This window comes from Cervus elaphus, chromosome 4 (assembly GCF_910594005.1).
Source record: "Cervus elaphus chromosome 4, mCerEla1.1, whole genome shotgun sequence".
Classification (NCBI taxonomy): Eukaryota; Metazoa; Chordata; class Mammalia; order Artiodactyla; family Cervidae; genus Cervus; species Cervus elaphus.
Genome location: NC_057818.1, coordinates 63,532,748 through 63,560,447, shown reverse-complemented (window position 1 = coordinate 63,560,447; position 27,700 = coordinate 63,532,748). Strand labels below are relative to the sequence as shown.

The window sequence follows — 27,700 nt, the reverse complement described above, 5'->3', positions numbered from 1 at the left end:
CCCTCACAGGCTGGGTCAGGTAACCTGGTAGTTCTGTCTATTATGTCTTGGGAATTGTACTGTGGCCTGCACTCTGTAAGGCAGAAAGAAAGGAGAAGAACTCGCAGGGGTGGTCTGCATAGAGAAGGCAGGAAAGGTGAACACCAAACACAGGATGTGATTAGCATATCAGGTTAGTCTGGATTATCCGCTGCAGACCAGGAAGGAGAAAGTAACAAAGGAGCTCTGAAAACGGCCAAGGGAAACAAGAAAACTATTTCTTCTCGATCACTGCAGCAGTTGCAGATTCAAGAGTTGTGTGGATGCCTTGTAAGTTATCTACTTAACACCCAGATGTGAGTTTGTGATAAAAATCCCCAGAGGAGACACAGAGCTGGAGGAAGAAGAGGAGGAAATGGCAGCTTCTCAGGTAAATGTCCTGTCCCGGGTCTGGGGCTGTGTCTGCTTTTCCTCCTGAAATGCCTGGTCTGAACATCTGCAAACCTTCAATTCTCGGCTTCTAAGTTTTCTACCTAGGGTGTTTGTTGCCAACTGCTTATTTTTTTCCAGTTTTTCTTGTGTTAGAGGAGACTGGCTCTTTAGACAGTTTCTTCCTTATGTCCCAGAGCCTGTTATCCAATGTATGTATCCTGGCTTTCTATAGAGCATGATGAATCCTCAACATTGTACCGTCAGTTTCAATGTTGAACATATTCCCTTTGTGAAAGACCAACACGGGGAGGCACTGGTATAAGGGATTCCCAGTGGAATGCTGTTCTGTGTTGGGATCCTAGGGAAGTAGGGGAAATGCCATGATGAGTTTATATCTGGATGCAACTTCAGGTCTTTGGAATAGGAGCAAAAGGCAATGTCTTTGGAAACAGAGTGGAATCAGTGGTTCAGATTTTTTTCACAAATAAAAAAAGTGTAGTTGAGACTATCCTCTTCCTCTGTGTCAATAAGAAAGACTTACTAATTAAATGTGGTATTAGGCTACCTGACACGAGAGGTATATATGAAGTGAAATTTGCTTAAAACTAACATTTTTTAATGATGGATTCAGATCATGGTTTCCATAATATTGCCAAAATACCCATGCAGTGGTAATGCATTCTTCCATGTTCTTCTAACCCCATGACTCTGATGGTCACTGGTTTAGGTACTTCTGTGAGATTCCCATGCTACGCAGCTCATGTATTTTCCTTTTGTCTTTAACAAGTGTCTTGGGGAAAAAAAGTGAGGGATGTGCCTAAACTATCACAGTTAATGGGGGAATCCCATATGCTCTTAAGTTTCTCTTTGCTTTGGAAGATGACTGTGTTTAGTAGAGATGCTGGGTTTGGGGGATTTTTGTCACCCCAGCCCAGGTCTGATCATTTCCAGGTACACTCCATGCTCACATCGCAGAGTCTCATCACATTTTTGTATTTTCCAAAATGTTTATAAGAATCTTTTTCGTGTTAATCTATGTTCAACTGTATTAAAATTTGAACTATAGCTCTTTGGAAATGATATAGATTTTCAGGAAATTAAAAAATTCAGAACCAGAGCTTTACTTTATGTTACATCATTCTGTATGTCTGTAATCTAGTTTATTTAAAGAAATAAAAATAATATCACCCCATTATATTTATGTACATTTTTAATAAGTTAAAAATTTTGATTTTATTGACATGACAACTTTTCCCTATTAACTATTAATAAGTATATAGTTCCATTATAGTATATGTCTGTGTCCACAAACCTGTTAACATGATTTGATCACTGTTTTTTTTATCTATTTTTTTAAGATTTCCAGAAGGAGGGAATAGGTACCTACTCTAGTATCCTTGCCTGGAGAATAACAGAGGAGTTATTATTTCTCTCGCACATTCAAGATTCTGTAAAAACTGTCAGAAAGATATACAGTATATACTAAATAGTTAAAATGATTCTTGCTGCAAGGTTACTATCCTATAACACCTGTAAAATTTGTAAAAGACTTCAAGTTCAGATTTAAGTGTGAATTCTTCCCTACTATTCTCCTTCATTGCTGTTCAGAATGGTCATTTGTGGAGCAGAATTTGCAACATTACTAGTTCAAATAAGCTTGGTAAAAATGTGGCACAATTTCTCCACTCTAGAACTCTTGGATCAGAATCTGCTTCTTAAAAATGTTTCCTGTTTTTTGGTAGCCAATTTATCCTGGGTCACACGAGTACAACACTCAAAAATAAATATGCCAGTGTTGATCTGAATACATTATAATTTGTCTTCCACATCAAAATAGTTTCTTGTGAATCATATCCTCTTTTCTTGGGGTTAAAAATGTGGTAGAAAATGTTACTGTGTGATATCAGAAACTACACTAAATCAAAATCAGTTCTCTGAAATTACAGCTTTCGTTTAGGGTCAGGTTAGGAAGTCTTCTCTTGGTCATATGACAGTCAGTCAGTTCAGTCATTCAGTCATCAGTCCTGTCTGACTCTTTGCGATCTCAGTTGTGTCTGACTCTTTGTGACCCCAAAGTACATGCATGTGTGATTTGTATTTCAGGGGTGGCTGATGTTCCAGGATGTGGCCATAGACTTCACTCAAGAGGAGTGGGAATGCCTGGACCTCGGTCAGCGGGACTTGTACAGGGATGTGATGTTAGAGACCTACGGGAACCTGGCCTCCTTGGGTGAGGAGAACTGCCTTCCAGAATCCCTTTTCCAGCACTGGGTTTGGTTCCTGCATTTCTAGAACGTCTCCTGGAATTTTCTGCTTCCACCAACACCTTCAGATCCCTGCTTTCTAGCAGGAAATGGGTATTTGTGAGTTTAGAAAGAAAGCCTTCATGGTGATTCAGTATGATTCTAACCTTTTTCTTCTGTGATGTAATCTGCCTCCTTCACTCTAGCGTGGTGGTGATTGAATCAGTTCCATGGTATTAAATAGTGACACCTTCCTCTTAAAATCACATTTACACTACTTACTTTCGCCTTGTAGTACTTGACCAGAATCTCAGGATCTGATTTTTATGTATTTGTTAGCATTGTAAGGGTGCTTTCAATAAAGTATTTGGGGGAATCATCCTCTAGGCTGTATTAACATTCACCCGTGTGTTCTCTTCTCACCCAAATACATATTGGGTTGGAAACTTATGAATCTCTAGCAAAACAAATATTCCTTTCTCTGATGAACAGGTCTTGTGGTCTCTAAGCCGGACCTGGTCACCTTTCTGGAGCAAATGAAGAATCCCTGGGATGTAAGGAGAACGGACACAACAGCCTCATACCCAGGTAGGTGTGAATGGATGGAGCTGATGACTCAGGTGAGAGGTCCAAGGAGCAGTGAGGAAGTCAGCCTTTGTCCTGTGGCTTGGGAAGACGTGCTCCAACGGAAATGATTTTGGACAACTCTGGGTTCATTTCTGTTGCTGTCATAGACAGACATTGCCTGGCTCCTTCTGCCTCTCAATCATTCATGAATTCAGCTCCATGATTACTTTTCTCATCCACAGTGAGAATTCAAATTCTCTTCTTGGCTTGTGACAACTTGCATGAGTTGGCTGCTCTTTCATGTCTTGGGGGTCCTAGGAAAACTGCCCATTGACCAGTAAATATAAGATACTCTTTTTAAAGTTTGTTTCTACCTCTAGAAAGAAGTGTTTGAGTGGAATTGTAAACAAACTACCAATACTCTAGGAATATTGGAGACAGAATATTCTTTCTGAATTATATTTTCTAAAACACTAGAAGCTACAAATATGACCTTATACATTTTAAACTCATTTCAGTGTATAAAGCAAAACTTCCTTAAAATGAGAAAATGCAAATCTATGAGTTACACCAATGTTTCACATTTCTATATGTGAATTCATTTTAAATATCTGGAGTGTATTTGCCACTATTCTTCAATGGTAAAATACTTTAATATATTCAATTAACTCAAAGATTTCTTAAATAAATTGGCAAAATAGTTTAGAACATTTTCCACCATACTTCTAATGGTTGTTTCAAACTATTAACATTTTAGATCATATAAAGTCCTTTTAAGTCCTTTAAATCCTTATTGGATTTAAATCCTTATTGTTTTAAAATGTTGTGCTCTTGTACAGCAAAGAGAATGAAGTATATATATAAATAGCCACTCTTTGTTAGATTTCCTTCCATTTGGGTCTCCACAGGGAACTGAGTAGAGTTCTCTGTGATCCCGACATATTTTTTAAAATCTCACTTCTTATTTAATTGCTTAAGACTTTATTATCTCATTTGTTATCAGTTTCCAATGGCCCTCAGGTTCTAATTAGTTGTATGTCAATATCATTTATGATTTTTAGATACAAACATCTAATAGAATGTGTTCCAATAGAACACAAGTGGTAAGAAGTGGATTAAAGAAATTGAAGGCACCTAGTACTTCTGAAAATGTTTGGTGTCTCCATTTAAGACGACTTAGGGCAAAAGGTAATCATTAGACTGCGTGTCTCCGCTTCATTTAGTGGTTCTTGTAGCTTATTATTTTCCCCTTCCTCTGCTCCACACTCCTTGTCCCCTGGTTTTATTACGTTTTCTGTGTGTGGTCTCTGCCCTGAAGGCTGCAGGATCCTAGTTCCTCTTGTTTCCTGTGCCTGCCCTTTAGGGGCTCAGTTTGGTCCTGAGGTTTGTGCCCTGATCCCCTTGATGGGCACTTGATTGCTGTAACCGAGCCTGCCCTGGATATTGAGGGGAGCTTCCCCATCGCTCTGTGGCTGTCACCGCCCTGTCTATGGTGTCTGCGCCCTGGTTGGTGGAACAGAGCCCCCAGATCTGTTTCTTTGCTGTGATTCTGATCTGTGTGGAGGCAGGTGGGATTGGAGCACACCCCCGGGAGAGAAGCCCCTGAGGATTGCTGCTCTGGGGATGTTCCCCTTGGGATGTGCTCTGTGCGTCTCTTTTACCCATTGGGTGAGTCTCGTGTGACCCTGGTTAGCCCTGATCTTGGCCCCACCTCACGCATGGGTATGCCGGCACACGGCCCTGGGGTCTCTCAGATGTTGTTCTCCCCGGGTCACCAGCATAGATCCCCTGAACTCAGGGCCTAGGTCCCAGGTGCTGTGGTGCTGTGGGGGCAGCTCAGACCCCGGCCTGGCCCCGTCCCCTCGTGTCCGAGCCCACAAAGTCTACAGTTGCTAAAGCCACACCTGCTGTTACCGGGGCGTCCCCCTTGTCCTTCAGATGCTCTGCAGGGGCTGAGCTGACAAAGCCGGTTGCCTGTGTAAAAGCATGGTTAGTGCAGCTGCGAGCAGAGACCTCAGCTTTTCTTCCTTAACCCTGGGGCTCAGCTGTGCTTTCAGCTCCATCTGAGCATGTGACCCACCCACTGGTGTCTGCTCCAGAGGCTGCCCCAGAGCACAGGGGTCTGCTGACGGTGGAGGAGGGGCATGGGGGAGGCCGTGGCTGGGCCTCAATAGAGCCCACCCGGGTGGCGGTCCTCCCTACTGCCAGGGATGAGGGGCCAGCACGGGGGAGAGAGGCTGCGGTGGGGTTCTTCCCTTTGGGCCTCACTCAACAATGGCGCTGTCCGCTTTGGTGGTGCAGGCTTCCTCCACAAGCGTCCCATTTGCAGAGCTCCTCCCTCCCTCCCGTCCCCTCAGGATGTCTCCTCATGGCCAACCGCAGTCCTCTGCCTGGGTCTGCTCCCCAAAGCCCACGTTCCAGCACCCAGCCCTCGTCTGCAGTGGTGGACACCCTTGAGGTGGACACCCTCTCAGGCTGGGTGGGCAGGGCAGGGTCAGCACCCCATCTGCAGCTCTCACTCCCCTCTGCCACACGCGGGTCGCCATGTTCTCTTCCACAGAGAATGAGGCTCTCCTTCTGTCCAAACTGAGCTCTCCCGGTGAGGGGCTCCCCCGGATGTGGACACCTCTTATCTCTTCAGATCCCCCCAAGCTTACAGGTCCCATCCCAGTTGCTCTCCTCTTCCTTTTCCTCCTTTTTTGGTCCTACCTGGCTCAGCAGGAATTTTTCTTGTTCTTTTAGGTGGTGTAGGTTCTTTGCTAGTGTTCACAGGGGGCTCTGTGAGAATTCTTCCAACTCTGATGTATTCTTGATGCATTTGTGGAGAGAGATGCAGTCCAATCTGCCTAATCCTCTGGTACCTTGATCCTTGGGTCCCCATTTTCTCTAAATCTTCAGGGATATTCACTGAGAATAGTAGATAAGAAAGCTTCTATTTGGTATCTTTCAGCTGTGTCTTCTCACAACACCCATGGTTTGATGTCAAAGAATCCAAGGTTTGAAAATTTAATGCAAAAAGCAAACCTATATGAAAGAGCTCACCTCGGAAATGACCATTTAACCAAAGACTGGGGACATACAAGGGTATGTGAAAGACTGAGAGGATGTTTCCATGGACATAAAGAAATTGAGACCATTTCACATACTGTGGACATGACTCTCAGAAGAAATGAGCACTGGGAGTCAAATTGGGGGAAGCACCTGATTCAGTCATCACCGTCTGCCGCGCAGTGTATCTTTGTAAGCAAAGACTCACATCAGTTTTTGAAACACACACGTTCTCTGAAGGGAAATGTGGAAAATCTGGAAGGCCATCCAGTCTCTACTCCAAATGCTTTTTCAGACCACTCTGAACATAGACTTCGATTACACATACATTCAACCACGTCTGAAAAGGAGAAGTTTACAAATGGTGGAGAAAACTCACAATATAATCAACTTGAGGGGTCTGTGAGCAGCGGGTCATTATTCTTCCACCAACAGACAGGTTCTCTCCAATCCAAAATGTGTAATGTTGATAATAATGGAAGAGACTTAATTCAGCCATCACTGTTTGATACATATCGTGATAGGGTTAATATAAAACAACTTTTCATGTGTAATAACACGAGCCAGGCCTTAAGTAGGAGCTCCAACCCCAATAGTTACCAGAGTATTTATGATGGAGCAAGAAACTGTTCATGCAATGACAGTGGATATAACAATGAACAAGACTCTGATCTTAGGAAACATCAGACACCTCAATCTTCAGATAAGGATTCTAAAAGTAATACATGTAGGAATATCTTTTATCGAGCATCAGGTCTTTCACTAAATAACAGTACAGATACTGGAGAGAAGACTTACAATTGTAGTGAATATGATGTGTCTAATCAGTCTTCAGAACTTATTCAACAGCAGAGTATTCAGAATCCACAGAAAAACTACAAGTGTAAGAAATGTGAGAAAGTCTTTGCTAACATACTCAACCTATGTAAACATAGGGAAATTCATACAGGATGGAACACTTTCAAAGGTACAGAATGTGACAAAGCGTTTAATCAGAGTTCAAAACTTAGTCAACATCAGCGAATCCATATTGGCCAGAAGCCTTATAAATGTAAGGACTGTGGCAAAGGCTTTATTCAACACAGAGATCTTACTTGCCATCAGAGAATTCACACTGGAGAGAAACCTTATAAGTGTCAAGAATGTGGAAAAGCTTTCAGTCATTACACAACTCTTAGTAAACACCAGCGAATTCATACTGGAGAGAAGCCTTATAAATGTAAGGATTGTGGCAAAGACTTTAACCAGGGCTCAGGCCTTATGTCCCATCAGAGAGTTCATACTGGAGAGAAGCCTTATAAATGTAAGGATTGTGGCAAAGGCTTTAGCCAGCTCTCAGGTCTTACTTGCCATCAGAGAATTCACACTGGAGAGAAACCATATACATGTCAAGAATGTGGAAAAGCTTTCAGTCAACAGGCAAATCGTAATAAACACCAGCGAATTCATACTGGAGAAAAGGGTTATAAATGTAAGGATTGTGGCAAAGACTTTAGGCAGGGCTCAGACCTTATATCTCATCAGAGAGCTCATACTGGAGAGAAGCCTTATAAATGTAAGGATTGTGGTAAAGGCTTTAGCCGGAACTCGGGTCTTACTTGCCATCAGAGAGTTCATACTGGAGAGAAGCCTTATAAATGTAAGGATTGTGGCAAAGGCTTTAGCCAGCTCTCAGGTCTTATTTGCCATCAGAGGGTTCATACTGGAGAGAAGCCTTATAAATGTAAGGATTGTGGCAAAGGCTTTAGCCAGCTCTCAGGTCTTATTTGCCATCAGACAGTTCATACTGGAGAGAAGCCTTATAAATGTAAGGATTGTGGCAAAGGCTTTAGCCGGAACTCAGGTCTTACTTACCATCAGAGAGCTCATACTGGAGAGAAGCCTTATAAATGTAAGGATTGTGGCAAAGGCTTTAGCCGGAACTCAGGTCTTACTTGCCATCAGAGAGTTCATACTGGAGAGAAGCCTTATAAATGTAAGGATTGTGGCAAAGGCTTTAGCCGGAACTCAGGTCTTACTTGCCATCAGAGAATTCATACTGGAGAGAAACCTTAATAATATAGAGAATGTGGAAAAGTTTTCAGTCACTATGGAACGCATACTAAACACGAGCGAATTCATACTGAAGAGAATTCTTATAAATGTAAGGATTGTGACAAAGACTTTAACCCAGCACATTGGTCTTCCTTACCATCAGATAATTCATACTGAAGGAAATCTCATAAATGTAAGGAAACCTGTAAAGGCTTTAATCAGCTCTCTCACCTCACTGGACATCAGAGAGCATGTCCTGGAGGGAAACCCTAGTAATGAAGTAAGACATGGAAGAGGTTTGTCCTGAACATACAATTCAGGAGACAAAAGACTTATTTATATAAGAAAGATATGGAATGATGTAAAGAAAATGTAGGAAAGTATTTATAAAAAAATCAAATCTAAATAAATATCAGGAAATGCATACTAGAAAGTATCTCATAAATTCTGTTTTCTGACGTTTCTCTTAGGGAGAAATATTGTAGATAGTGATTCATAGTTAAAATAGATAGAAAATTGATATGTTAGTATGGATCACGAGATGAAGAGGTGATGTTTAGTCATGTACAGTTACTAGCTATGTATGTTTGTTTATATTGACATGATTTGTGATTATTTGAAAACCAAAATGAATGTAACTGAATTCTCAAATTACTCCATGCTACACTTCATTTCTAGTGTGCATGAAAAGTTATGTTTTTGATGGTTGCTACCTCAAAGATGAGAGAAGCCCTTCTATCTAGGGAAGAAAACATTTACAGTTTTCTCCATTATAAGATTAATGACACAGGAATGTAACTTGTACAGTGAACATTTAAATGGTGGTGTTTGTCATTCATGTCACACATCCCTCTAAGTCACCGTGATATAAGTGTTCATGGAATAATTCCACAGATTAAAGTAAGATGTCCATTTTCAATAGTTACATCACTTGCTTTTAAAGTAAAATATAATGACAGTTCACTAAAATCTTGATGTATTTTATAATATGAACAGAAGTCATGAATATCAGCTGACATATTTCAATTAAAGACATCTCTGCTACCCTAGAAATGTACGGAGAACCCTTCCCAGAGAAGTCATGTAATTAGTGTACGTTTTCTTAAATGAACAGCCTCCCTTTTGTAAACATAGAAATCGTAGTTCTCAGATCATTGTATCAGGGGAACGATTATCATTGTTTATGCTTATAATCTATATTTTAAGCAAAGTTTCATAGCGGAGTGTAAAAGGTTTTATTCTGTGTGTGATAAGCATACATATTAATCAATAAAACTGAATGGTTTCTTGTGTAAATGTTGGTATGTAATGAATGAAGTGTTAGCCTAGCAATTGAAGGTTGCAGGAAAGAATACCTAACGAGAAACTCTTCGGTAGCATAGATGGGTGAAGTCTGTAATAATTAGTTTCCTTCCTGCCCTTAAGTTTCAAATCATTAGATCATGTATTTCCCATCATTTCTCCATTGTACTTTTCCCCTCTTTAACCGCAGGGACATTGTGATGGTTCTAATAAGAAGGATCATACAGAGTAATGTTGAGAGCTCCCCTGAACGGCTCCGTGCTGTTGCTGCCTCAGCATCTGTCTGGGGAGCAGGCAGCCTGCAGGTCCTTGAACTCACACCAACCAGTCCTGTGAGCACTTGCACCGGAAGACCACTTTCCTTAGACCAGCAGTCTTACTGAACCCCAGGGCTACTTCACAAGCTCCCCTTCAATGCCACCCTCACAGAGCCACCAAAATCCTAGTCCTTTTGGTCTGAATGGACCCATCCACACTCAGCCTGGGGAGCCCACAGCACTTCACTCAGGGCCTCTTATAAAAACCTGAACTCCAATTACTGCCTCTTTCTCTGCTCACTTCTATCCTTGACCTCACTCAGAGCTTGCTGTGAATTCTCTCAGGACCTAGAGTCATGACCTCACCTGCTTCAGTTGTCCTTTGTTCTTCTGTTGAGCGAAGTAAGACTTTTCATGGGCTCATTTAAGCAAATGTAAATTTACCATTTGTCAAAAGAATACTTAAAAGCCATGATGAGAAAAAAAAAAAAAAATGAAAAAAAGAAAAAAAAAGCCATGATGGTAAAATTCTGAACTAAGATTTATAATATTTTACCCTGTTTACTTCTTACCACATGTTTCTTGCCTTGGCTTAAAGGAACAGTTTTCTCATGGCTGTGACATACATTGAAGGCAATATATAAATATCTGAAAGTATATATGTTATATAATTTATATAACATACATTGAATAGAATAAATCAATATCTGAAGGTATAAATGCTAGCCGTGAGAAACACAAGGAACATGTGAGTGTGTGTGTATTCATACACATTTACTCATAGGATTTAAAAATGTTAGGCCACAACCACTCATTTCAGAAGGGCAGATGGTTTACTAAAACTGCAAATCTTATAAATTTGTCAATTAATCTATTTTGTCTACTATTCTGGGATTTCATTTCTTTAAATGTCAGGAGGTTATGTTTTTAAGGAACTTCCCCACTGTCCTCCCAAGTGATTGCACCCGCTTACACTCCCTCCAGCCATTCAGGAGGTTCCCTGATCTCCAAGCCTCTTCTGCGTTTATGACATTATTAGTGGGCTTTCTGCTAGTTGTTACTCTGACTGTCAGGAGGTGATGTATCACTGTCGGTTTGCTCTGCATTTCTTATTGTTTAGCGATGCTGAGCATCTCTCTTTTGCCTCCTGCCCATCTAAAGGACCAAGTCGCCCCCGCCCCCCCACCCCCACCCCCGACCCAGCCTCAGCAGCTGAGGCGCACAGGCTTCCTCTCCCCAGAGCGCATGGGGTATTCCTGGACCAGGGATGAGGCCCGAGTGCCCTGCACTGTCAGGGGGGTTCCTAAGCACTGCGTTATGTCTGGTTTTTCTTTTTTCTTTTGAGATGAATATGTATTTTTTGGAATATAATTGCTTTACAATGTTGTGTTAGATTCTGCTGGACAACCTCATCAATCAGCCATAGTTATATGCACACACACTCTCTCTCGAACCTCCCTCCCGCGATCTCCGTCTCCCCCCTCTAGCCATCACAGAGCCCCGTGCTGAGCTCTCTGTGCTATGGAGCAGCTTCCCACCTGCTCCCTGTTTTACACATTGTGGTGAATATATGTCAAGGCTATTCTCTCAATTGGGCCCCCTCTCATTCTACCGCTGTGTCCACAGGTCTAATCTCTACATTCGTGAAAATATGGTATCAACCTATATGGTATTAATCCTATATATGTATATGAATCTAGAAAATGTTATTGGTGAACCTATTTAATAAGCAGGCTAGAAGTGCAGATATTAAGCTTTTTTGTATTAAACTTTCAAGGTGTAAAATACATGGACGATCATTCCATGCATTTTACTATGTGAAGGAAGCCCATCGGAAAATGCTACAAAAAGTATGATTTTTACAATATGTTATTTTGGTGTAGGTAAATGTTCTTATGTGCTCCATTGTGTCTGAGTCTTTGGGGCCCAATGGGCTGTAGCCTGCCAGGTACCTCTGTCTATGAGATTTCCCAGGAAAGAACACTGGAGTCGGTGGTAATTTCTTTTTCCAGGGAATTCCTTACCCAAGAATTGAACTTACATCACTTGGGTCACCTGCAATGACAGGTGGATTTTTTACCACAGAGCCACTTGAGAATCTAGTCAGGAATGTAGAAGAGATTAAAATGGTCAGGGGTTGCCATGGGTTTTAAAGGAGGGGCTATGAATACCCTGAGTTCAGGACCATGAAATCATTGTGTTAAACTGTTGTAATGGACACAAGTTATAAATTTGCCCAGACCCATAGAGTCAGTCAGTTCAGTTGTTCAGTCATGTCTGACTCTTTGAGACCCCGTGGACCACAGCACGCCAGGCCTTCTTGTCCATCACCAACTCCCAGAGTTAACTCAAACTCATATCCATTGAGTTGGTGATGCAATCCAACCATCTCATCCTCTGTTGTCCCCTTCTCCTCCCACCTTCAATCTTTCCCAGCATCAGCGTCTTTTCCAATGAGTCAGTTCTTCGCATCAGGTGGACAACGTATTGGAGTTTCAGCTTCAACATCAGTCCTTCCAATGAAAACCCAGGACTGATCTCCTTTAGGATGGACTGCTTGGATATCCTGGCAGTCCAAGGGACTCTCAAGAGTCTTTTCGAACACCACAGCTCAAAAGCATCAATTCCTGGGTGCTCAGCTTTCTTTATAGTCCAACTGTCACATCCATATATGACCACTGGAAAAACCATAGCCTTAACTAGTCAGACCTTTGTTGGCAACGTAATGTCTCTCCTTTTTAGTATGATGTCTAGGTTGGTCATAACTTTCTTTCCAAAGGGTAAGCATCTTTTAATTTCATGACTGCAGTCACCATCTGCAGCGATTTTGAAGTCCCCAAAAATAAAGTCTGTCACTGTTTCCACTGTTTCCCCATCTATTTGCCATGAAGTGATGGGACCAATTTCCGTGATCTTAGTTTGTTAACTGTTGAGGTTTAAGCCATCGTTTTCACTCTCCTCTTTCACTTTCATCAAGAGGATTTTTAGTTCTTCACTTTCTGCCATAAGGGTGGTGTCATCTGCATTTCTGAGGTTATTGATATTTCTCCCAGCAGTCTTGATTCCAGCTTGTGCTTCTTCCAGCCCAGCGTTTCTCATGATGTCCTCTGCATAGAAGTTAAATAATGACAGTGACAATAGACAGCCTTGACGTTCTCCTTTTCCTATATGGAACCAGTCTGTTGTTCCATGTCCAGTTCTAATTGTTGCTTCCTGACCTGCACACAGATTTCTCAAGAGGCAGGTCAGGTGGTCTGTTATTCCCATCTCTTTCAGAATTTTCCAGTTGATTGTGATCCACATAGTCAAAGGCTTTGGCATAGTCAAAAAAGCAGAAATAGATGTTTCTTCAGAAATCTCTTGCTTTTTCAATGATCCAGCAGATGTTGTCAATTTGATAGCTGACTCCTCTGCCTTTTCTAAAACGAGCTTGAACATCTGAAAGCTCGTGGTTCACGTATTGTTGAAGCCTGGCTTGGAGAATTCTGAACACTACTTTGCTAGCCTGTGAGATGAGTTCAATTGTGTGGTAGTTTGAGCATGCTTTGGCATTACCTCTGTTTGGAATTGGAATGAAAACTGACCTCTTCCAGTCCTGTGGCGACTGCTGAGTTTTCCAAATTTGTTGGCATATTGAGTGCAGCACTTTCACAGCATCGTCTTTTAAAATTTGAAATAGTTCCGCTTGAATTCCATCATGTCCAGTAGCTTTGTTTGTAGTGATGCTTCCTCAGGCCAACTTGACTTCACATTCCAGGATGGCTGTACACATTCCTAAAAGACAAACATGAGGTGAAACTAGAAACTTTATGTAATGTCTGCGTAGATTCATCAGTGCCACAAAGGTATCTTCAGGTGGGGAAAGAAAAGTCGGGAGATTGTCTATGTGTGGGAACAGGATGTATATGGGAAATCTCTGTACCTTACTCTCATTTCTGCTGTGAAACTGAATCATCTAAGATATTGGTACTGGTGCATGCACACTGAGTATTTTTTAGAATAGACACTATTAGAAAAATGGATATGCTCCTCTATTTAATTTTTCCTTAGTCAGTTACCCCTTAAAGATGTCAGAGAATAGAGCTATTTAAAAAGATCAGAGAACAAACTGTAGCAGATGATTCATAAAACCTAGAAATACCAACATGAGGTAGAGCAGCAACATTTTTCTGTGTTGAAAGTGAAAGTGAAGTCGTTCTGTCGTGTCTGACTCTTTGTAACCCTATGGACTGTAGCCCTGCAGGCTCCTCCATCCATCAATTCTCCAGGCAAGAATACTGGAGAAGGTTGTCATTTTCTTCTCCAGGGGATCTTCCTGACCCAGGGATCAAACTTGGGTCTCCCACTTTGCAGGCAGACTCTTGATCATCTGAACCACCAGAGAATCCCTTTCATGTACTAATTTGTGGGTAAGTTCACTAATGACATAACACTGATCATTATTTCTTTGGTTGGTCATCAGATAGCTTTTAGGGCATCATTTTGAAAGGCATCTGTCCCTGCCCATAGACTGTTAACCCAAGGTCCACTGCTGCCTCTGGTTTATTTTTAAAGAAAGCTGTGATGGAAACACCTCCAGGCCCCTTGTCTCTGAAGTAGGAGGGCCCCCACCTGCACAGAGGTGTTCACAGTGCAAATCATTTTGTGAAAACCAGTGTCCCCAGGTTACAGAAGGGAGTAAAAACAACAACAACAAACCTAAGGACTCAGGCCATCTTTCCTAGAATCCTGAGAGCAAAGCCTTGCAGGAACCCAGGGCCCCCAGGTGATTCCCACCAAACACTCACCCCTCCCCTCCCCTCCCCCAAGGGCACAGGCCTGGCAGGGCCACACCCATCCGAGAAAGAGCCCCTCCCCAGGGAATCAGGCTGAGGTTCTTTGTTTCTAGAAGTTCCCGCCCTAAATCCTCCCTCCAGAGCTCTGGGGCTGGCAGAGCTGAGGGCTCAAGCTCAGGGCTCCTGGAAGGTCTGCCTCCTGCATAGTTTTAAACGTCCTCAGAGTCAGAGTCAGGTTGCTTGGAAGTTGGGTCCATGTTCTCTTGTGAATTGTTCTGTGGCCTGCTCTCTCTAATGTGAAAAATAAGAGAAGAAATAGCAGGGGTAGTCTGCAAAGAGAGTGACGAAACTGAGCACCAAACCCAGGATGTGATTCAGCCTCATCTTGATTACCCACTACAGCTCAGGAACAGAGAAAGTGACCAAAGAGCTCGGGAAAGGGAGAGAGAACCAAGAAAACTCTTTCTTCTTTTTCACTGCAGCAGTTGCAGGTGAAAGAGCTGTGTGGATGCTGTTTTCTCAATACGTAGACGTGTTTTTGCTGCATAATATCCCCAGAAGAGACACAGCAGGAGGAGGAAGAGGAGGGAATGGCAGCTTCTCAGGTAAACGTCCTGTCCCGGGTCTGGGGCTGTGTCTGCTTTTCCTCCTGAAATGCCTGGACTGAGAATCCGCAAACCTTTACTTCTCTGAGTCCAGGGTTTCTCCCTGGGGATTTGTTGTCAACTTCCTCTTTTGTCTTTTTTTCTCATAATCGTGAAGACCGGCTCTTTAGCCTGCTTCTCGCTTGTGTCCCACAGCCTTTTCTTCTTTCTGTCCTGATGAATCCTCGACATGAATTAGTGACTTTCAACTGGTGAATATATTCCCTTTGTGAGAGATGAACACAGGTGTCTGAGACTCCCGTTGGAATGTGGTTCGGTGTTGGGATCCTAGGGAAGTAGGGGAAATGCCATGATGAGTTTACATGTGGATGCAATTCAGTTCTTTAGAACAGGAGTTTAAAATGCCCTTAAAGTAGTGTGAACTCAGCAGTTTAGAACTTTTCAGAAAATTTTCAGAAATGAAAAAAGTACAATGACTAGCCTCTATATCGATAAGAAAAACTTACTATTTTTTTTTTTTAAACTTACTATTAAATGTACTATCAGTTTCCAGATCATGCGAGGTATATATGCAGTGGAATTTGCATAAAACGGATATTTTTCATAGTAGATTGAGATCATGGTTTTCATAATATTGCTAAAATACCTGGCAGTGGTAACGCATTTTTCCATGTACTTCTTACCCCCATGACCTCAGATGTTCACTGGTTCAGGTGCTTCTGTGAGATTCCAGTGCATTTTTTTTTTTTTTTTTTTGTCTCTCTTCAAAAAGGGTCTTGGAAAGAAAAACTGAGGGATATGCGCAACTATCACAGTTAGTGGGGAAACTCTTTATCATCTTGGTTTCTCTTCCCTTTAAACAATGAACACTGTTGGCTAAAACAGACACACAACTTGAAAATTGTGAGTTAAGTTTTATTTAGAGCAAAATAAGGACAGCAACCCAGAAGACAGCACCTCAGATAACTCTGAGAGACTGCACTAAAGAGGCAGCGGGGAAGGTCAGTAGATAAGATTTTAGTGAAGGGGGAGTTCAGTGCAGTCAAGCATTTACTTTAGAAAAGCTTTTCTGCCAGTCGTGAGGAGCTGATGTCGCCGTTCAGTGATTTGGTGCTTTTCTAGATGTGAAGGGGCTTCCCTGATGGCTCAGATGCTAAAGAATCTGCCTGCAGTGCGGGAGACCTTGGTTTGATCCATGGGTTGGGAAGATCCCCTTGAGGAGGGCGTGGCAACCCACTCTGGTGTCCTTGCCTGGAGAATGCCCACAGACAGAGTACAACTAAGTGACTAAGCCCAGCCCACACAGATATGAAGAGATGCAAGGATTGGGATCATGGAATCAGCTCCCGAAAATACCTAACTCTCTAAAGACCTGTTCCCCCAGATTCCCTGGAGCAGAGTGCCTCAGTGCAGCCTGAACTCCCTCAGGGGCGGTTGAAGTCAGCACTTGAAGCACCATAGGGTTCATTTTCCACAGAGGCAGATGACAAACGCCCTTGTTGTCGTTCGGTTGCTGGCAATACTCTTGGCAAGTGCCAGCTTGTAGTTGACAACACTCGCATGTGTTTAGGAGAGATGCTGGGTTTGGGGAGTGGGGGTTTTCATCACTCAAGCCTCGGTCTTATCATTTCCAGTCCGCTCCACGCTCACATCACAGACATAGTTTCATCCTATTTCTGTATTTTCCAAAATGTTTACAAGAATCATATTAGTGCTAATCTAAGTTCAACAGTGTTAAGTGGTTGGTTGTTTTTTGTTTTTCTTTTCTTCCCCTGTGTCAAGTTTTAAAATATAGTTCAGTGCAAATGATACAGGCTTCCAGGAAATTTAAAAATTCAGAATCAGAGCTCCACTTTATTTTATATCGTTGTATATGTCTGTACCCTAGTCTATTTTTAAAAATTAAAATAATATCATCCTCAAATATTTATGTATATATATATATTTTTTTTATAATTTTATTTATTTCTGGTTGCACTGGATCTTCGTTGCTGTGCAAGGGCTTTCTCTAGTTGTGGTGCTCAGGCTTCTCACTGTTGCGGCTTCTCTTGTTGCAGAGCTCAGGCTCTGAAGTGCGGACTCAATAGTTGTGGCACCCAGTCTTAGTTGCTCCGAGGCATGTGGAATCTTCCCCGACCAGGAATCGAACCTTTGTCCCCTGCGTTGGCAGGCAGGTTCTTTTCCACTGTGCTACCAGGGAAGTCCTTATGTATATTTTTAATCAGTTAGAAATTATCCTGATATTGTTGACATGACAGTTTTTCTCTATTACTATTACTGAGTATGTAGTCTCATTGTAGTATACGTCTCTGTGTATAAACATGTTAGCATGATTACATCGAATTGTTTCTTTTTTTTTTCCATAAGATCCCCTGGAGAAGGGAATGGCTACCCATTCCAGTATTCTAGCCTGGAGACTCCCATGGACAGAGAAGTCTGCCAGGCTATAGTCCCTGGGGTCCCAAAGAGTAGGACACAACGGAGTAACTAACATTTTTCTCATTATTAGTATGATTTACAAATACAGAAGTTTCTATTAACTTTCATTAGAGTTATCTCTGTATATTTGTCTGTGTCCAGAGTCTACAGTCCAGCAAGTGAAATAAAATTTCGGCTCTGCCCTTTAAAGAATGTCTGTTAAAATATTTGTCAAACAACACAACAGCAACATTATTCATTTTAAATTATTTCTGTTGCCCATTGAAGACTCTGAAAAACTGTCAGAAAGATATATTTAGTTCAGTTCAGTTCAGTCGCTCAGTCATGTCTGACTCTTAGTGAACCCATGAATCACAGCACGCCAGGCCTCCCTGTCCATCACCAGCTCCCAGAGTCTAACCAAACCCATGTCCATCAAGTCGGTGATGCAATCCAGCCATCTCATCCTCTGTCTTTCCCTTCTCCTCCTGCCCCCAATCCTTCCCAACATTGGGCTCTTTTCCAATGAGTCAACTCTTTGCATGAGGTAGCCAAAGTACTGGAGTTTCAGCTTCAACATCAATCCTTCCAATGAAAACCCAGGACTCATCTCCTTTGGGATGGACTGGTTGGATCTCCTTGCAGTCCAAGGGACTCTCAAGAGTCTTCTCCAACACCACAGTTCAAAAGCAGCAGTTCTTCGGCGCTCAGTTTTCTTCACCGTCCAACTCTCACATCCATACATGACTATTGGAAAAACGATAGCCTTGACTAGCGGGACTTTTGTTAGCAAAGTAATATCTCTGCTTTTAAATGTGCTATCCAGGTTGGCCATAACGTTCCTTCCAAAGAGTAAGCGTCTTTTAATTTCATGGCTGCAATCACCATCTGCAGTGATTTGGGAGACCCCAAAAATAAGGTCTGACACTGTTTCCACTGTTTCCCCATCTATTTCCCATGAAGTGATGGGACCAGATGCCATGATCTTAGTTTTCTGAATATTGAGCTTTAAACCAACTTTTTCACTCTCCTCTCTTTCACTTTCATCAAGAGGCTTTTCAGTTCCTCTTCATTTTTGCCATAAGGGTGCTGTCATCTGCATATCTGAGGTTATTGATATTTCTCCTGGCAATCTTGATTCCAGCTTGTGCTTCTTCCAGCCCAGTGTTTCTCATGATATACTCTGCATATAAGTTAAATAAGCAGGGTGACAATATACAGCCTTGACGTACTCCTTTTCACATTTGGAGCCAGTCTCTTCTTCCATGTCCAGTTCTAACTGTTGCTTCCTAACCTGCATACAGGTTTCTGAAGAGACAAGTCAGATGGTCTGGTATTCCCATCTCAGAATTTTCCACAGTTTATTGTGATCCACACAGTCAAAGGCTTTGGCATAGTCAATAAAGCAGAAATAGATGTTTTTCTGGAACTCTTTTGCTTTTTCGATGATCCAGTAGATGTTGGCAATTTGATCTCTGGTTACTCTGCCTTTTCTAAAACTAGCTTCAACATCTGGAAGTTCATGGTTCACACTGTTGAAACTTGGCTTGTAGAATTTGGGGCATTGCTTTGCTAGCATGTGAGATGAGTGCAGTTGTGCAGTACTTTGATCATTATTTGGCATTGCTTTTCTTAGGGATTGGGATGAAAACTGACCTTTTCCAGTCCTGTGGCCACTGCTGAGTTTTCCAAATGTGCTGGCATATTGAGTGCAGCACTTTCACAGCATCATCTTTTAGGATTTGAAATAGCTCAAGTGGAATTCCATCACCTCCACTAGCTTTGTTCGAAGTGATGCTTTCTAAGGCCCACTTGACTTCACATTCCAGGATATCTGGCTCTAGGTAAGTGATCACACCATCATGGTTATCTGGGTCATGAAGATCTTTTTTGTACAGTTCTCCTGTGTATTCTTGCCACCTCTTCTTCATATCTTCTGCTTCTGTTAGGTCCATACCATTTCTGTCCTTTATCGAGCCCATCTTTGCATGAAATGTTCCCTTGGTATCTCTCATTTTCTTGAAGAGATCTCTAGTCTTTCCCATTCTGTCTTTTTCCTCTATTTCTTTGCATTGATTGCTGAGGAAGGCTTTCTTATCTCTCCTTGCTATTCTTTGGAACTCTGCATTCAAATGGGTATATCTTTCCTTTTCTCCTTTGCTTTTGGATTCTCTTCTTTTTACAGCTATTTGTAAGGCCTCCTCAGACAGCCATTTTGCTTTTTTGCATTTCTTTCTTGGGGATGGTCTTGATCATCCTGTACAATGTCATGAACCTTTGTCCATAGTTGACCAGGCACTCTGTCTATCAAATCTAGTCCCTTAAATCTACTTCCCATTCCACTGTATAATCGTTAGGTCATACTTGAATGGTCCAGTGGTTTTCCCTGCTTCCTTCAATTTAAGTCTGAATTTGGAAATAAGGAGTTCATGATCAGAACCACAGTCAGCTCCCAGTCTTGTTTTTGCTGATTGTATAGAGCTTCTCCATCTTTGGCTGCAAAGAATATAATCAATCTGATTTTAGTTTTGGCCATCTGGTGATGTCCATGTGTAGAGTCTTCTCTTGTGTAGTTGGAAGAGGGTGTTTGCTATGACCAGTGCATTCTCTTGGCAGAACTCTATTAGCCTTTGCCCTGCTTCATTCTGTACTCCAAGGCCAAATTTGCCTGTTACTCCAGGTGTTTCTTGACTTCTTACTTTTGCATTCCAGTCCCCTATAATGAAAAGTACATTTTTGGGGGGTGTTAATTCTAGAAGGGTTGGTGGTGGCCTGCTGCAGGGTTGGGGGCACAGACTAGCAGTGCATGCATGGGATCTTTTGAGGAAGGTCACCATTATCTTCATTCCCTCAACCATAGTTTAGTAAGTGAAGTCACTCAGTCGTGTCCTCCTCTTTGTGACCCCATGGACTATAGCCTACCAGGCTCCTCTATCCATGGAGTTTTCCAGGCAAGAGTACTAGAGTAGGTTGCCATTTCCTTCTCCAGGGGATCTGCCCAACCCAGGGATCAAACCCAGGTCTCCCACATTGCAGGCAGATGCTTCACCATCTGAGCCACCAGGGAAACCAACCATAGCTTGACCCCAGGTAAATAGCAGGGAGGGAACACAGCTCCACCCATCAAGAGAAAATTGGATTCAAGAATAACTGAGCATGGCCCTGCCCACCAGAACAAGACCCAGTTTTCCCCTCAGTCTGTCTATCCCATCAGGAAGCTCCCATAGGCCTCTTATCCTTCTCCATCAGAGGGTAGACAGATTGAAAATCACAATCATGGAAAACTAACCAATCTAATCACATGGATCACAGCCTTGTCTAACTTAATGAAACTATGAGCCATGCTGTGCAGGGCCACCCAAATCTGGTGGAGAGTTCTGACAAAATGTAGTCCACTGGAGAAGGGAATGGCCAAACACTTCAGTATTCCTGCCTTGACAACCCCATGAACTGTATGAAATGGCAGAAAGATGAACTCCCCAGGTTGATAGGTGCCCTGTATGCTACTGGAGGTCAGTGGAGAAATAACTCCAGAAAGAATGAAGAGCCGGAGACAAAGCAAAAACAACATCCAGTTGTGGATGTGACTGGTGATGGAAGCAAGGTCTGATGCTGTCAAGAGCAATATTGCATAGGAACCTGGAATGTTAGGTCCATGAATCAAGGTAAATTGGAAGCAATCAAACAGGAGATGGCAAGAGTGAACATCGACATTTTAGAAATCAGCAAACTAAAATGGACTGGAATGGGTGAATTTAACTCAGATGACCATTATATCTACTACTGTGGGCAGGAATCGCTTAGAAGAAATGGAGTAGCCATCATAGTCCACAAGAGAGTCTGAAATGCAGTACTTGAATGCAATCTCAAAAACGACAGGATGATCACTGTTCATTTCCAAGGCAAACCATTCTATATCACGGTAATCCAAGTCTATGCCCCGACCAGTAATGCTGAAGAAGCTGAAGTTAAATAGTTCTATGAAGACCTACAAGACTTTCTAGAATTAACACCCAAAAAAGAAAATACTACTGTGTAAAATTATATTCTTGTGTAATAGCAGCCACTCGCCTAAAGGAAAACCAGGTCTCTGAACTTGCTGTTTCCATCTTGGGTCACATAAGGAAGACTTCCCATGGCCCCAGGGCATCTGTACTTTGTATTTCAGGGACGGCTGACCTTCCGGGATGTGGCCATAGACTTCACTCAAGAGGAGTGGGAATGCCTGGACCTCGGTCAGCGGGACTTGTACACGGACATGATGGTAGAGAACTATAGGAACCTGGCCTCCTTGGGTGAGGACAACTGCCTTCCAGAGTCGCTTATCTAAACCTCAGGGTTTTGGTTCCTTCATTTCTAGAATGTGTTCTGAAATTTTCTGCTCTGCACATTTGTTTCAGATCTCTGCTTTGTAGGTGGAAATGAGTATCTGTGAGTTTAGAAAGAAAGGCTTCGTTATGATGATTCATAATGCTTGTAACCTTTATCTTCCTTTATGTAATCTGCCTCCTTCTAGGTCATTGGTAATTGTGTAAGTTCTGTGGTATTAAATAGTTGTACCTTCTCTTAATTTCACATTTCCACTACTTACTTTTGCCTTAGTGGCACTTGACCAGAATCTCAGGACCTAACTTTTTGTATTAGTTAGCATTATATAGGTACTTTCAATAAAGTATTTGGGGGGCGGGGGGGAGCATCTGGGGAATCATTCTCTGGGCTGTTTTAACATTCACCCATGTGTTCTCTTCTCGCCTGAATACATATTGGATTGGAAACTGATGAATCTCTAGCACAACAAATATTCCTTTCTCTGATGAACAGGTCTTGTGGTCTCTAAGCCAGCCTTGGTCACCTTTCTGGAGCAAATGAAGGATCTCAGGAATATAAGGAGAATGCAGACAACAGGCATATACCCAGGTAGGTGTGAATGGATGGAGCCGATGACTCAGGTGAGAGGTACAGTGAGAGACCTGCCTGGGAAGGGAATCTAAAACAGAGTGGCTCTATATACGTATGGTTGATTCTGTGAGGGTCAGTGAGGAAGTCATCCTGTATCATGTGGTTTGGGAAGATCTGATTCAGTGGAAATGCTTTTGGAGAAGTCTGGGTTTATTTCTGTTGCTGTCATAGATGGCTATCACCTGCCCCATTCTGTCTCTTGAATCATTCATGAATTCATCTCCAGTGATTGCTTTTCTCACTCACAGTGAGAACTAAAATTCTCCTCTTGGCCTGTGACAACCTGCATGAGTTGGCTGCTCTTTCATTTCTTGGCGATCCTTGGAAAACTGTGCACACTTCTGAGTGACTATATGATACTCCTTTTAAAGTTTGTTCCTACCTTTAAACAGAACTGTGTAATTGGAGTCATAGACATACTGCCAAAGTCCTAGGAATAGTTGGGACAGGTTTGTTTTTTTGTTTTGTTTTGTTTTGTTTTGTTTTTCTGATTTATAGTTTCTAATCCACTGGAAACTGCAGATATGACCTTATTCATTTCAAACTTAAGTAATGTCTTCACTGCATAAAGCAAAACCTCCCTAAAATGGGAAAATGAAAGTCTCATGGTTGCTTTAAAGTTTCTCTTCTCTTTATACGAACTCATGTTAAATACTTAAGTGTATTTGTCCCAATTCCTGAATGGTAAAACACTTTAATATATTCAATTACCTCAAAAAATTTTAAAATAAATTGGCATATAGAACTTAGAACATTTTCCATATTTGTAATGGTTGTTTCAAACTGTTAAGATTTTTCGATAAAATATAGAAATCTTTTTATTAAATTCTTAGTGGAGTGTAGCTGTTTTACAAAGTTCTGCTGCTGTACAGAAAACATTATCAATTATACATACATATAGCCACTCTGTTTTAGATTTCCTCCCCAGTTAGGTCTCCAAAGAGTACTGAGTAGAGTCCCATGTGTTTCCATCATATTTTTTTTATTTTTAGATCCATCATATTTTTAAAGTCTCACTTCTTATTTAATTTCTTAAGAACTACTACTTTGTTAACTTATCTTGTTCATCCCGAGCTTCCCTGGACTCTGTCTTATATGTCCTCACTTGCTAGGGCATTAGTTCTGTGTCATATCATTTATGATTTTTAGATTCAAACATCTAATACAACATTCTCAAGTAAAAACACAGGTGATAAGAAGTAAATGAAAGGATTAGTAGGCACCTAGCACTTGTGAAAATGTTTGGTGTCTCAATTTAAGAGGACTTTAAGCAAAAAGTAATCATTTGATTGCCTCTCTCATCTTCACTTAGTTTTTATCTAAGCAGGTTTTTATCTTGCTCCTTCCTCTACAACACACTTCTTTGTCCTCTCATTTTGTCACATCTTCTGTGTTTGTGGTCTCCATTCTGCAGGCTGCAGGACCCTAGTTCCTGTTTTTCCTGGTGTCTGTCCCCTGGTGGGTGAGGTTGGTCTAGAGGTTTGTGCCCTAACCCCCTTGATGGACTTTTGACTGCTGTTTCTGTGACCCGAGCCTGCCCTGGATATTGAGGGGAGCTTCCCCTTTGCTCTGTGGCTGTCACCGCCCTGTCTGTGGTGGGTCTGCGCCCTGGTTTGTGGAGCAGAGCCCCCAGATCTGTTTCTTTGCTGTGATCCTGATCTGTGTGGAGGCAGGTGGGATTGGAGCACACCCCCAGGAGAGAAGCCCCTGAGGATTGCTGCTCTGGGGATGTTCCCCTTGGGATGTGCTCTGTGTGTCACTTTCACCCATTGGGTGAGTCTCGTGTGACCCTGGTTGGCACTGCCCTTGGCCCCACCTCACCCATGGGTACCCTGGCACATGGCCCTGGGGTCTCTCAGATGTTGTTTTCACCAGGTCACCAGCATAGATCCTTGAAGTCAGGGCCCAGGATTGCATTCATCATGGAGCTGGACCTGCTGTGGTGCTGTGGGGGCAGCTCAGACTCCGGCCTGGCCCTGCCCCCCAGTGTGGGAGCCTACGAAGTCTACCGCTGCTACAGCTACACCTGCTGTGACTGGGGTAGCTGTCCTTGTCCACTCAGACGTTCTAAAGGTGCTGAGTTTACAAAGACAGCTGTGATGGTATAGAAACGAGTTTGTGCAACTTCCAGTGGAGATATCAGGTGTGCTTCCTTAAATTCCCAGACCCTGGGGCTCAGCAGTGCTTCAGCCCGCTCTGGGCATGTGGATAAACTACAGGCCGCTGCTCCCGAGGTTTCCCAAAGTCCACCAGTCTACCCTGGAAGTGAGGGGCACAGTGGAAGAGGCAAGAGCTGGGTTCATGAGAGCACCCACCCTAATGGAGCCCTTCCTCATGCCTGCTGAGGAGGGGCCAGCACAGGGGGAGAGAGGCTACAAACAATGGTGGGTCTTCGCTTGGGGCATGACTCAGCAATGGCGCTCTGCTCTATGGTGGTTCAGGCTTCCTCCCCAAGCATTCCTGTTTGCAGAGCTCCTCCCTCCCTGCCATTCCCACAGGACGTCTCCTCACAGCCCACAGCAGTGCTCTGCCTGGGTCTGCTCTCCAGACCCCACATTTCAGCACCCAGCCCTTGTCTGCAGCGGTGGACACCCTCTCAGGCTGGGTGGGCAGGGCTGGGGGCAGTACCCCATGTGCAGGTCTCCTCTGTCCTGCTGCCTTTGACTGCTGCCGTGTTCTCCTCCCACAGAGGATGAGGCTCCCCTTCTGTCCCAGCTGGGCTCCCCCAGTGAGGCCCTTCCCCGGAGGTGGAGACCTCTCCTCTCTTCAGATCCCCCCAGGGTTGCAGGCCCCATCCCATTTCCTTTCCTGTTCTTTTTCTTTCTTTTTTCTTTTGCCCTACCTAGCTCAGCAGGAATCTTTCTTGTCCTTTTAGATTTCCAAGGTCCTCTGCTAGTGTTCAGCTGGGCTCTGTGAGAAGTGTTCCATTTCTGATGTATGCTTGATGCATTTGTGGAGAGAGATGAAGTCCATGTCTGCCTAATCCTCTGGCAACTTCTTTGGTATCTTTCAGCTGTATCTCCTCAAGACACCCAGGATTTGATGCCAAAGAAACCAAGGGTAGAAGATTTGTTCCCAAAAGCAAACCTAGGAATATATGAAAGATTTCACCTCAGAAACTTGCAATTAATGAAAGACTCAGAACATACAAGGGCGTGTGAAAGACAGAGAGGATGTTTACATGGACATAAAGAAATTGAGACAGTTACACATAATGCAGACATTACTATAGAACGAAATGAGCTACTTGAGTCAAACTGGGGGAAACACTCATTTCAGTCTTCAACATCTGCCGAGAAGTGTATGTTTTTCAGAAAAAATTTACATCGTTTTTTGAAACATACTTGTTCTCTGAAAGGAAATGTGGAAAATCTGGGAAGTCCTCCAGTCTCTACTGTACATACTCCTTCAAACCACTCTGAGCATAGGCTTCGATTCAACATATATTTAAACATGTCTGAAAACCAGAAATCTAAAAATGATGGGGAAAACTCACAATATAATCAATTTGAGGGATCTGTGATTAGGAAGTCATTATTCTTCCAGAAACAGATATTTTCTCTCCATTCCAAGATGTATAATGTTGATGATAATGGAAGAGATGTAATCCAACCAGCATTGTTCAATACATCGCATGATATGGTTAATAGGGAAGTACATTCCATGTGTAACAAAATGAGTCAGACCTTAAGTAAGACCTCCAGCTCCAATAATTACACAATTATTCATGATGGAGTGAAGGTCTATTCATGCAATGAACCTGGGCATAACTTTGAACAAGACTCAAACTTTATGGAACATCAGGGAGCTCAATCTTCACACAAGGATTCTAAAAGTAGTAAATGTAAGAATATCTTTTATCAAGCATCAGATCTTTCTCTAAATAAGAGTATTGATAGTGGAGAGAAAACTTACAATTGTAGTGAATATGGTAAAGTTTCTAATCAGTCTTCAAATCTGATTAAGCAGCAGAGAATTCAGAATCCACGGAAACATTACAAGTGTAATAAATGTAGGAAAGTCTTCAGTACCTCATCTAATATAAGTAAACACAGGAAAACATGTTCAGGAAGGAAACCTTTGAAGTGTACAGTATGTGCCAAAGCCTTTAATCAGAGTTCAAATCTTAGTCAACATCGGCAAATCCATACTGGCAGGAAACCTTATAAATGTAGCGAATGTGGCAAAGTGTTTATTTATTTCTCAAATCTTAGTCACCATCAGCAAATTCACACTGGGGAGAAACCTTATAAATGTGCAAAGTGTGGCAAAGCCTTTAATCCGAACTCAAGTCTTACTCGACACCAGCAGCAAATTCATACTGGAGAGAAACCTTATAAATGTAAGGATTGTGGCAAAGCCTTTAGCCGGCGCTATGGTCTTACTCAACACCAGCGAATTCATACTGGAGAGAGACCTTATAAATGTAAGGATTGTGGCAAAGCCTTTAGCCAGCGCGTTGGCTTTACTCAACATCAGTTAATTCATACTGGAGAGAAACTTTATAAATGTAAAGAATGTGGAAAAGCCTTTAGTCAATCCTCAACTCTTACTAAACACCAGATAATTCATACTGGAGAGAAACCTTATAAATGTAAAGAATGTGGAAAAGCATTTAATAAAAACACAACCCTTACCAAACACCAGCGAATTCATACTGGAGAGAAACCTGATAAATGTAAAGAATGTGGAAAAGCCTTTAGTCAATCCTCAACTCTTACTAAACACCAGCGAATTCATACTGGAGTGAAACCTTATAAATGTAAGGATTTTGGCAAAGCCTTTAGCCAGCGCTATGGCTTTACACAACATCAGTTAATTCATACAGGAGAGAAACCTTATAAATGTAAAGAATGTGGAAAAGCCTTTAGTCAATCCTCAACTCTTACTAAACACCAGCGAATTCATACTGGAGAGAAACCTTATAAATGTAAAGAATGTGGAAAAGCCTTTAGGCATAGCAGTCATCTCACTAGGCATCTCAGTGCACATACTGGAGAGAAACCCTCATAATGAAATAAGTGATGGAAGAAGTTTGTCCTAAACATACACATCGGAAAACACGCGACCATTTATATGAG

General features: G+C 42.3%; 1 protein-coding gene across 1 annotated transcript; it reads left to right on the top strand.

Moving 5' to 3' along the window:
• On the top strand, positions 1-27,700 carry LOC122692861 (zinc finger protein 721-like). Its single transcript, XM_043900674.1, is given in 8 exon segments — positions 1-409; positions 2,515-2,641; positions 3,147-3,242; positions 6,172-8,449; positions 11,640-11,712; positions 21,829-21,955; positions 24,495-24,659; positions 26,485-27,700. Coding segments are annotated over 8 exon segments (4,029 nt in total). The 5' UTR covers positions 1-394; the 3' UTR covers positions 27,633-27,700.